This window comes from Crocuta crocuta, unplaced genomic scaffold, assembly GCF_008692635.1.
Source record: "Crocuta crocuta isolate KB4526 unplaced genomic scaffold, BGI_CrCroc_1.0 scaffold113, whole genome shotgun sequence".
Taxonomy (NCBI): domain Eukaryota; kingdom Metazoa; phylum Chordata; class Mammalia; order Carnivora; family Hyaenidae; genus Crocuta; species Crocuta crocuta.
This window is the reverse complement of record NW_027530368.1, coordinates 3,646,919-3,659,192: the sequence shown is the minus strand read 5'-3', so window position 1 is coordinate 3,659,192 and position 12,274 is coordinate 3,646,919. Positions and strand designations below refer to the sequence as shown.

At 37.5% G+C, this 12,274-nt stretch overlaps 1 protein-coding gene across 12 annotated transcripts in view; it reads left to right on the top strand.

Annotated features, from left to right (window-relative positions):
- The window catches only part of DYSF (dysferlin), a 220,569-nt gene that overhangs the window by 161,523 nt on the left and 46,772 nt on the right, over positions 1-12,274 (top strand). For 4 of the 12 annotated variants that reach the window (XM_077766305.1, XM_077766304.1, XM_077766303.1 and 1 more), the window contains one exon: positions 239-301. The exons of the other annotated variants lie outside the window; for them this stretch is intronic. In XM_077766305.1, the coding sequence (XP_077622431.1) occupies positions 239-301 (63 nt within the window). The remainder of the gene's footprint in view (positions 1-238; positions 302-12,274) is intronic. 12 annotated transcript variants of the gene reach the window in all.

The following is a 12,274-nucleotide window of genomic DNA, read 5'->3' as shown; positions in this document are numbered from 1 at the left end:
GTTGGGCTTTGTGCCCGTTCTCTGGGGGGATGCTGACTCAGAGAGGTCAGGGGGCTTCACCAAGGTCATGCAGCTGATAAAGCAATGGGGCCAGGATTGGACCCAGTCTTACCCAACTTCAAAACACGTGTTCTTTTGCAACCTCCCTGGTTGGAGAGCTTTCTGTCCTTGGGGCTGTCCAGTCTTCCCCGAAGTTGTTTCTGTAACCCTGTTTCTAACCAGCGTGTTTAATTTGTAGCTTGCAGATGGTCTGTCGGGCTCTGCCCCCACTAACATGGCGTCTTCTCCATCCAGTCCTCATGTATGTATTGTTTATCTATTCGTGGGCTCTTTGCTTTCCTGGGTGGGGAGGGGTACTGGGGGCGGGGGTAGGGAGTTAAGGAAGGGAACAGAGGAAGGAGAGTGGGAAGGGAAGAAAGGAAGTACATTTGACTCTTGAACAATGTGGGGGTTAGGGATACTAGCTCCCCTCACAGTAGAAAATTCACAGATAACTTTTAACCCCTCAAAACCTGAACTACTAATACTTTCCGTTGACCGGAAGCCTTACTGATAACATAAAGAGTCGATAAACACATATTTTGTATGTTAAATGTCTAATATGCTGTGTTCTTACAATAAAGGAAGTTAGAGAAAAGAAAATGATGTTAGAAAAATCATAATGGAGAGAAAATACATTTACAGTGCTGTACTGTATGCATTGAAAAAATGTGTGTATTAGTGGACCCATGCAGTTCAAGCCCATGTTGGTCAAGGGTCAACTGTATTTCCTGAGAGCCAGCAGAAAACAGTTACTTGCCCCGTGCAGTGGTGGACGGCAGGGAGCAAGCTCAGGGAAGGTTCTCAGAAACAGACATCCCTGAGTTTTCTTAGTACATCTTGGGATTTACCTTAATCCTGTTTAGCTGCATGAGGACTAGAGGGTTGGTTAGGATCACATGGGCCAGTGGAAACAGGGAAGCCTCTAGATTAGATCCTGACCATGGGACACGAGAAGCTTCTGTAGGCAATGGCAGGTTGATTTTCTCTGCTCCACCCAGAGGCATGAAAGGCATGAGACTTAGGAACCCTGGTTGTCCTGAGCAGATTCTGAGAAGTCTGCAACTGGGCTGATTTCCTTGGCGTCATCTTGAGGGATCATGGGTCCCTGCAGGAAGATGACTTGGTGTTGGGCCTCACCATGCCCTCGTGAAGTCCCATGCCGAGAGCTAAAGCAGTTCCTGAGCTGTGAGGGGCGCCCTAAGAGTTGGAACCTGACCAAAGTTAAATTCTGTTCATGGTGCCAGGGGGAGGGATTCCTGTAGTAGGTGTCTTATGGATTTCTAGGAAGAGGCAGTATATATTTTTAATTTTTTCTGATGTATCCATTGTAGAAAATCTAGAAAACACAAAACAGTGTAAAGCAGAAAGTGAAAGCCACCTGTATTCCTACCAGTTGGAGATAAGCACTGTTAAGATTTTAATGTGCTCCTGCGGCACCTGGGTGGCTCAGTTGGTTAAGCGTTCACCTCTTGGTTTTGGCTCAGGTCGTGATCTCGCGGTTCGTGGGTTCAAGCCCCGCATGGGGCTCTGCACTGACAGTACAGAGCCTGCTTGAGATTCTCTCTCTCTCTCGGCCCCTCCCCCACTCTCTCTCTGTCTCTCAGAATAAATAAGTAAACTTCAAACAAATTAAAAGAAAAGATTTTGATGTGCTCACATTTTTAGATATCTTTTAGGCATGTGTGCATACTTTTGTTTAAAAACAAAATAGGAATCATTGTACCTTTTTGTAATCTGCACTTTCTTTTACTTAAAAATATATCATGAATATTTTTCTATATCTTTATGTTCTTTAAAAACATGACTACATGTCATTCCATTATATAGCCATCCATAAAGTTTTACTATTCCATATCATTGGACATTTAATTTTTTTAATTTAAAAAATTTTTAACATTTATTTATTTCTGAGAGCGAGAGCAAGAGAGAGAGACAGAGCACGAGCAGGGGAGGGGCAGAAAGAGAGGAAGACACAGAATCCAAAGCAGGCTCTGGGCTCTGATCTGTCAGCACAGAGCCCGATGTGGGGCTTGAGCCCATGAACTGCAAGATCATGACCTGAGCCAAAGTTGGATGCTCAACTGACTGAACCACCCAGGCGCCCCCATTTAATTTGAATCTTAATTTCCACTTGTGTCTTATATTTTGTTTCTAAGAGGAGTTATTTTTGTTTACCTTAGATGGTTCCAGTCCATTTTGTGTTAAGTCCTTGGCATTTTATAGCCTTTGTTTATTCCCTACAGGGAATATTTTTTTAAAAATGATTTGATTTAACTATTTATTATTAGCATATAGGGACACAATAGTTTGTATATATACTTTGAAACATGCTCTTTAGTAAGCTCCTTTATTAGTCCTGAGAGTTCATTGATTCTGTTGGATTTTCCAGGCAGGTAAGATTGTTTTCTTCAAATAGCAATAAATACATCACTGTCTCCCTGATAAGTATACCTTCTACGTTTTTCCAGAATATCATTTGGTAATTGAGATGCTAGTGAGCAAACATATTTAATTACTGATTCTAATGAAAAGCTACCATTTTTCCATTAGTTGTGTAATGATTCATAGTTTCAGATAGATATTCTTGATTTTGCCAAGGTTGTGTCCTTCATTATTAGTTTGTTAATAGCTTAAAAATTAGGTTTAGGAGTTTAACTTTATCCACTGCTGTTTGGCATTTATCAAGATGATTATTTTGTTTTATACTGTTCTGTTAATATGATGTATAATTTTCCTGCTTTCTTGGGATAAACCCAAATCAATCAATTGGTTGTGGTATTATAATTTCCTATAATTGAAGTTCTCGTATCCATTGCAGTGAAGACAGATAGTTGTTGGCTAATTGAAAAAGGTGATTGAATGGGGACTGATTAAAATTAGTGTGTATGCACCATAAGCATTTTACTTCTAATGCCGTCTACATATCTTCCTATGCTAATCATTTGACGTGTGCCAAGGCCTCTTTAAATCTGAATCTGCTATTAGAGTGTCATGTCATCCTCCTGGTACAAACTATATCCAAAATGCATTATCTATGATTTTTCCTGTAGATTTATCAAAGTTTGGTGAGATTTTAATTTTTTAATGTTTATTTTTTATATTTGAGAGATGAAACAGACTAGACAGAGACGGAGATGAGACAGAGAGACAAGAGAGACAGACAGAGTGTGAGTGGAAGAGGGGCAGACAGAGAGGGAGACACAGAATCTGAAGCAGGTTCCAGGCTCTGAGCTGTCAGCACAGAACCCAATGTGGGGCTCGAAATCATGAACTGTGAGATCATGACCTGAGCTGAAGTCAGACGCTTAACCAACTGAGCCACCTAGGAGCCCCAAGTTTTGTGAGGTTTGAATGACACCTGCAGAAAAATCAGACTGTGGAGTCCTTCTAAAAATTTAAGATTTCTTCCTCCCATACCTTTCCTTAAAAAAGTCTCACTTATGATTCAACACTTTCATACAACATTCAGTGCTCATCAGAGCAGGTGCACTCCTTAACCACCCCCCCCACCTATTTAAATTCACCGATTGAATGAATCACTATATTGTACACCTGAAACTAATATTAAACTATATATTTGCTAACTGGAATTTGAATAAAAACTTTTAAAAAGTCTCACTCGTATTTAATTTTCACGAGTTAAAAAAATTATAAAGTTCATCTAGAATAGATGCCTTTTCTTAAAAATTTTTTTTCTTAATATTGATTTTTGAGAGAGAGAAAGAGAGAGACAGAGCACAAACAGGCAGGGGCAGGGAGAGAAGGAGACAGAAGCCAAAGCAGGCTCCAGGCTCTGAGCTGTCAGCACAGAGCCTGACACGTAGCTTGAACTCCCGGACCGTGAGATCATGACCTGAACCGAAGTTGGATGCTTACCCGACTGAGCCACCCCGGTGCCCCTTAAACTTAAGTTTTGTATGTTTTTGTAATACTGACTTATTGCTTTAATTGCCCTGCTAGTATGACTGGCATCAACAGGTTTGGGAACCAGCACAGTGATCCTTAAGCACGCAGTAGTACCTCCGTGGGTGTCGTAATGGGCATACTAGGCTAACTGCAGGCTCTCAGCGGGCGTTGCACCTTATACTGTTAGCAGAGAGAAAGGACAGTATTGTTGATCCTGGGTAAGGACAAGGTTAAAAGAACTTCTAGTCTATATTGTGAGTTAGATTTGCTCCTACTTACTTAGGATTTTTGTATCTCTATTAATAAGTATTACTTTTAAGTTGTCTTTGTTAGGTTTTTGACATCAGAATTATAACAGTTTCATAAAATACTTTTTTGAGGTGTTTTCTCATTTTCTGTGCTCTTGAACAGTTTCTATGGCATGGGAGTTACTGTTTCTCAAAGGTTTGAAAATACACTAAAGCCACTCTATGAATCTTAATTATGCATGTTGGAAATTGCATGGTGTAATAAACACTTAATGGTCTTGTTTTATGTACAAAATGTCTAGTAATATGAATCAACCTAAAGGTGAAAAATGATTAACAGTTATGTAATTTAAAAGGTGGTGGATTGTATTTATGATTTAGCTGATAGGTAGGATACTTACCATTTTTTCTTGAAAATGGTCCTATGTTATGTGAATTTTGAATTCTAGATTTTCTTGTATAATTGTAAGATGTATCTATTACTCTGCACATTTTTGTAAAACTGGGCCCGGGACCTTTTTGGGAAGGGGATTTTTTGATCACTCTCCACTTCTGTCAGTTTGGAAGCTTGGTGTCCCCAGATATTGCTTATTACATTACCGTGGGTTTGTATTTATTACTATAATAAAAGAAAACATTTCTGTATTTGTTCTGTTTTCATCTTCATTCCTAATTTTGTGATTTATGTTACTTATCTTTTTTACTTTTGTGGTTGTTTTTCATCCAAAGAATCAGCTCTCCAAAAATTCTGCTATTAGGTTAGTTTCCTTAATTTCTAGTCATTGTTAAGCCCTTTTCATCTAAATTCCTGTTGTATATATTTTGGATCTCTTGGGCTTTTACTTCATCTCTCCCTCTCTCCCTCCGTCCTTCCCCATCTGTGTTGTTTAAATTTTCTTTTCAAAAGGGGATATTAGTCTACATTTTGTCCTCAAAATTCTCAAATTCTAAAATCTTGGTTTTTCCATGCTTAAGTCCTTATTCCATCTGGAATTGATTTGTGTTATGTGTGAAGTGTGAGGTAGAGATTAGATCTCTTTTTATTTTTTCCCACATAGATAACCAGTGACTTCATATCACAGAATGACCTATCCTTTTTTCATCTATAACGACATTTGTGTCATGTATCAGATTTCCATATAAATGTGGGTTGGTTTGTGGCTATCTAATCTGTTCCACTCGTCTTTCTCTGTACTAATACTCCACTGTCTTATTTACTATAGCTTTATAACAAGCCTTCATATCTGGTAAAGGAAATATCATTTGTTCATTTTTAAGAGTGTCATTGCCATTCCTGTCTTTTGGTTTTCCATCTCAACTTTATTTTATTTTCTTTTTCCGTGTCTATTTTACAGTCAGCTGTCAACTTCTTCAGAAAAACTGTTGTGATTTGTGATTGAGTGAATTCTTGGATCAATTTGGGGAAAGCATTTTTATAATATTGTCTTTTAAACATGGATATGACCTATCTCTCCATTTATTTAGGTATGCTTTAATGTTTTTCTGTAAATTTTATAATTTTTTTCCAAAAAAGTCTGGTACAACTTTTATTAGATCTAGTTCTAGCTATTTTATGCTTTATTGTATTTTTCTTGGATTTTAAAGGTATAGTTTCTAATAATTTTTTGCTCGTATGTAAATGAAATTTATTCTCATATGCTGATATTGTATTCAGAAACTTTGCTAAATTCTCTTATTAATTCCACCAATTTGATCATTTTTCTGTGTTTTCTGTGTAGTTGATCATATAAGTTGTGATTAATCACAGTTTCTTATTCTTCTGTGTAATTTCAATTTCTTTTTCTTTTTTATTATTTCCTTTTCTTATTGCACTGGCTAGGACATTCAATTTAATGTTCTATGTAATTTATAATAGAGAGTATTCTTATCTGCTCTAATTTAAAAGTGAATATTTTTCTGTTACACATTGGTGTTTCAGGTGAATGATCACTAGTTAGTGAAGAGTTTTTATAATGAATGATGTGAAACTTTATTGCATGTTCCTTATGTATCTGTTGAGGGGTTCATGTAATTTGTTTAATCTGTTAATATGGCGTTCCCTTAATCTGTTAATGTGGTGAATTCCATTAATAGATTTCTAAAAAATTGCTAAAACAGCTTTGCATTTCTGAAACAATCTATCCTGATCATAATACGTTATTGTTATCATTATCATTATCGTTATTATTTTTTCCCTTGCATGGTTACGTTCAGTTTGCAAATATTTAATTTAGGGAAGTTTTTTTGCATCAACTATTGTGAGTGGTAATTGCTTGAGGTTTCTTTTTCTTTTTTTTTTTTTTGTCTTTTTTTTATTGTTGTCCATCTCTAATTTATTTTTTTATTTTTATTTTTTACAAATAGTTTATGAGGTTTCTTTTTCTGATACTGTTTTTTTTTCAGGTTTTGGTAGCTAGATAATACTAATCTTTAAAAATGACTTGGGGGCATATATGCTCTTTTTCTAATCTCTGACAAAAGATTGACATTATCTGCTGCCTGAATGTTTGGTAGATTCATTTCTAAAACTGTCTAGACTTAGTATTTTTCTTGGGGATATTTAAACTGCGGATACAATTTGAAATAATGTTTATAGGACCTTTGAGGTTTTCCTTTTCTATGTGAGTCACTTTTAGTGATTTATATTTTATAGGAATTTATACATTTCTTCTTAAAAATTATCGACACAGCACTTCTCACAATAACCTCTTACTGTTTCAGTATTTTCTTTTATTTATGTTCCTTTTAGTTCCTAAGGTTATATTTTATTATTCTTGCTGGAATTTGTCAGATTTTGTCTTTTCAAAGAACCAGTTTTTAGCTCTGTTGATATTCTATTGTTTCCTTGTTTTCTAGCTTATTAATTTCTTTATCATTTCCTTCCTTTTATTTTTGGGAGAGGGTTATACTTTTGAACTCTTAAGTGCTCTGTCTAGTTCATCAATTTTCAAACTTCTTTTCTAATATAAACATTTAAGGCTATAAAATTCCCTCTAAGCACTACTTCATGCATCCCACAGGTTTTGATGACTGGTTTTGTTTGTTTGTTATTTTCTAGTTTTCCAGTTCAGTATTTACTGATTTTTGGTGTATTTATTTTTGACACCTGAATTGCATAAAAGTAGAAGTTCCTAGCTCATGTTTTTAAGTTATCTCTTTGTTATTGGTTTCAGCTTAATTGAGCTATGGTTCAGAGAATGTGGTCTGTATGTTATGTTTCTTGACACTTTATGTTCTAAGATCAGTTTTTCTAACTGTCCTGTGTGTGCTTGGAAAGAATGTTTATTCTCCAAATGTGTTTTGCATATCACATGTCCGTTTGGATCAGACTTGTTAATTGTGTTATTTTTTTTTAAGTTTATTTATTTGAGGGAGACAGACACAGTGCAAGTGGGGGAAGGGCAGAGAGAGAGGGAGAGAGAGAATCACAAGCAAGCCCTGTGCTGCCAGCGGAGAGCCCAATGCAGGGCCCACACTCACAAAACCATTAGATCATGAGCAGAGCCAAAACTGAGTCAGATGCTTAACCAACTGAGACACCCAGGCACCATTGTTAATTGTGTTATTTAGATCGATTTTTATTGTGATTTTTGTATGTGTCATTCATTAATTTCTGAGTACAATTGAACATCATGCTTTGATTTGATATTTATCATTTTTTCCTTATGATCCTGCCTACTTTTCCTTTATATATTTGATGCTGTGTTATTAGCCACAAGCACTGTTAGAATTCTTATGTCTTACTAGCAAATTGAATCTTTTAATGATATGTAGTGAACTTCTGGCCCTTTGCCTTTTTAACATTTCTCCTAATGAGACTGGTTTGCCTCATGTTAATATAGCTATACCAGCTTCCTTTAGGCCAGTTTTTTCCTAGTATACCTTTTTTCTATTGTTTTACTTTCAACTTTTCTGTGACTTTATGTTTTAGTTCTCTCTAGAGCAAATGGATGGATTCTGTTTTTCTTTTATGTGTTCTGGCAATATTTTTTCTTAACTAGCAAGTTGAAGAGTCCAATTATTAATTGTGTTTATTGGTATATTTGGATTTATTTTTGCCATCTTTTTTGTCTTTATTCATTCTGCCTATTTTTCCCCTCTTTTTTTGGGGGGGGTTGACAAATTACCTCCCCACCCCACATTCCTTCTTCTCTTTTCAGTTTCAAAACTATACATTGTTCCTATTCCTTTAGTGATTAGTATAGAAACTTTATCATGCCATATTCAACTTAGCAAAGTCTAAGTCTAATTAATATTTATAGCCTGTGTCAGAATATTACAAGGAACTTGGAATGCTTTAATTCCAATCACATACCAATTTACAAACTTCTGATCAATATTTTAAATTGTATAAGTGACTTTTAAAAACAATATCCTTTTTATTTTTATTATTTTTAAATTGTTTTGAGAGAGAGAGAGAGAGACAGAGAGAGAGAGAGAGAGAGAGAGATGGAGCATGAGCATGGGAGGGGCAGAGAGAGAGAGAGGGAGACCTAGAATCTGAAGCAGGCTCCAGACTCTGAGCTGTCAGCTCAGAACCCAACACGGGGCTCGAACTCACAAAACTGTGAGATCATGACCTAAGCTGAAGTTGGACGCTTAACCAACTGAGCCACCCAGCTGCCCCAAAACAATATCATTTTTAAAAGTAATCTATTTTAATCTATTTTATTTTAATTATACCTATATTTACTATTTTGTTTTGTAGGTCAGTCTTCTTCCTCCTGGGATCATCTTCTTTCTACCTGAAGTAGAGCTTATAGAAATTCTTATAATTAGGAATAGTTCATTGTAAATTTTCTCACTTAAAAAAAAATTTTTTTTAACGTTTTATTTATTTCTAGGAGAGAGAGAGAGAGAGACAGCGTGAGCAGGGGAGGGTCAGAGAGAGAGGGAGTCACAGACTGAAACAGGCTCCAGGCTCTGAGCTGGCAGTCAGCACAGAGCCCGACGCAGGGCTTGAACCCGCGATCCGCGAGATCATGACCTAAGCGAAAGTTGGACGCTTAACCGACTAAGCCACCCAGGCGCCCCTAAATTTTCTCACTTTTAAATTATTGTTTGAAAATATTTTTATTTCATCCTTATTTTGGAAATACTGGTTATACTGACACTTATATTATCAGCACTTTGAAGATGCTATTTTATTATCTTTTTGTTTCCATTGTGCTATTGTCTTCCTAAATCTAAACCAGATAACTATTTTTATTTTCTTTTTATTAGTTCTGTGTAGTTTTCAATCACTGTTGCTTTAAATATTATATAGTTCCCATTTTCTCTATCATTTCCTTCTGGAGCTCTGATTAGATCTACAATGGACCTTCTCTGTTCTCCATGTTTGACTTTCTTTCATATCACTTGTTTCCTTATGTTGCATTCTGGCTAATTTCTGAAGATAGATCTTCAAGGCCAGAGTCTTTAGTTGTTTTTAAAGGCTTATGTTTAACCCCATCTATTGAGTTTCTAATCTTAAGTAATATATTTTTAGCTCTAGAAGTTCTTCTCCCTGCTATCCCCTGCAACTGGCTTGTTTATTTTTGAAAGTCTCTTGTCCCTTTGCCATAATTTTTAATGTTTTTTGGTTTTTTAAAGAGTGGTTGTTGTTGTTGTTTTTTTTTAAGTCCTATTTCTGACAATTCTGTTTTCTGTATCTTAGCAAGTCTGATACGCAGTTGGTATTTCTAGCTGACTCTTGCTCATGGTCCCTTATTCCTTATGTGTTACACTATTTTTGATTGTGAACTCATGTTCCTTGAAACTATCGGAGAGTTCTTTGAGGCCTGGATGAAAGTTACATTCTTTCACAGAGGCTATGCGTTTACTTTACCAGATGCCTGGAAACGCTATAAACTGAGACTCAACTAAAACTAAATGTTCGACTTGGGCTTTTTGGGCCCCACAGTTAGTTTGCATTTTGGCTCCTTCAGTCTCTGCATTTTTGCTTTCTCATTTGCCTCCAAGGATTTTCTTTACATTCGCATCAGCTCAAGCGTGCATTTAGAAAGGATTTTAAAAAGGATTTTAAAGATACCTTAAATGTTAATTTAGGTGTTCTTACTTAGAGAGTATCTCTGGCCCTCTCGTTTGTAATTTTGCTAGACATCAATGTCTTTATTATAGTTTTATATTTGACAGTCCTATTTGCCTTCACGCAGGCTGTATTTCTTAGGACTGCATACTCTAACTTCTTGTATCTTCGTGAGACTTTCTATGAACATGAGGTAGTCATTTCACATGAAAGACACATGAAAGACAGTGTGTCTTCTGTCTTTCACTCAATTCATTAAGATAACCCTTGTCTTAAAACTCATGTTGCTCCCCTTCTTTTGAACCTTCTCCTCTTCTTTCTCTCTGTCTGTACAGGTACTGACTGGGAGCTTCAGATGGTTCTGTCCGTTAGTACATGGGCCCCTTTCTAATTTCAAACTTTTATGAAAGTTTTATAAAAAGAAGAAGAGAACAGTCTAAGGTTGCTCTATCTTTATCTTGCCAGTTAGGAATCCAGCAGGATAGGAGAAGTAAGAAGGAAAGCAGGATCGGAGGCTTTTCCATAGGACTAAAGAGCTTGTTTTTTATGTTAGTTGTGGCGGTGAGGTGTTAACTATCTAGGTCAGGGCCGCGGTGCTTGCAGACGGTGCTTGCCTGTCTGCTCCTCCTATGTAAGGAGTTACTAAAGTAAAGGCGAGCTGACTGACCCTCTCTCACCAGGCCCACAAGGCAGGGGTGTTCTTTAGGGAGGAGTCAACAGTCTTGTGAACGGATCCTCAATCTTGTGGGTTCAGACACCTGATGAGGGTGTTTCCTTTGGGCTGGATACTTATTATTCAAGTCTCAAACTGAGGGTGCCAGTTTATGGCAGAAATACTTCATCCCAGGGGACGTGACCTTGGATTGTGGTCCAACCTGTGCTATCTTACAGGTTTAGCAGTTGGAAAACCATATTGTGATTGGAGATGAGTAAAGAATTAGAATGAGGAAAGATGGTTCTGTGATTTGAAATGTAGTAGCAGCTGACCAAGAGTGACAGATCCATCTATCCCCAAAGGTTGGGACCACCCCCTGAGGGTGCTGATGTGAACAACTGTCAACAGTGAACCCTTCCTTCTGTACTTCCAGGCCTGGCCAATTCCTTGTTTTAACTTTCTTTCTCTGGATGTATTAATACAACCTACCCATTTAGGGTTAAGGCTTAGTGTAAGAGCCACCCTTCTGCTTTGAGGTGATTTTGCCTGTCCTTGCTCTGAACCACTATGCATTGATTTCACGGTCTAATTCTCCCAGGGCAGCCCTATTTCCCTTAATTCCAAGTTTTGGGGGAATGCCTCATTGCAGCTCATGAATACTGACAACAATTTATCCAAGGACTTTGAAGCAAAGGTTTTCTGAGCAAAGGAATCAATTACAGGGTGTGGCTCCCAAGTGAGGAAGCATTTCCAGAAGGCATCCAAGGCAGTTTGCCTCAGAACCTCACGGTTGCACCTCTGAACTTGAGAGCTCGAGGGGGAGTATTTTGACTTTAATAACATGAACAGTTTACCTATACTTTGGTATCTAGCAGATGTGCTAATTAGGAAGATCCTTCTCTTCTCTTTAAAGTAGGTTTCCTGAGGACATGTATTTGGCAATATTGGTTCAGCAAGAATTACTGTATGTGCTCGAAAGTACAGAACTGTACTTCTTTAAAAATATCTCTGGTTCAGATGTGTTGCCAGTGCAGCCTGGCCTCCCCCCACTCCCATTAGTTCTGATGAGGGAGGTTTGATGCCTGTCACTGCGTGTAATCTGGACCTTCCTTTGTGAGTCATTCCTTCTCTCATTTTCTCAGAGCAAATACAAATCGCCCATCAAATGACAAGTGAAGGCACAGGGGAGGCAAGGGGAGGGAAATCAGAGCCGAAATCTGTTAGCTATTTGGAGTAATTGGTTATTTGCTGTGTTTGCTGGTTGGGAAGCAGAGCACATACTTTACGGTCTCTCCTGTTACGGGGGCTGGAGTCACCCGCCGATATTGGATCCTCGTTGCCGGAGCCCTTGGCTCCGGGCGCCTTTCCCCTGCTTGGCATTCCTGTGGTCTCCTC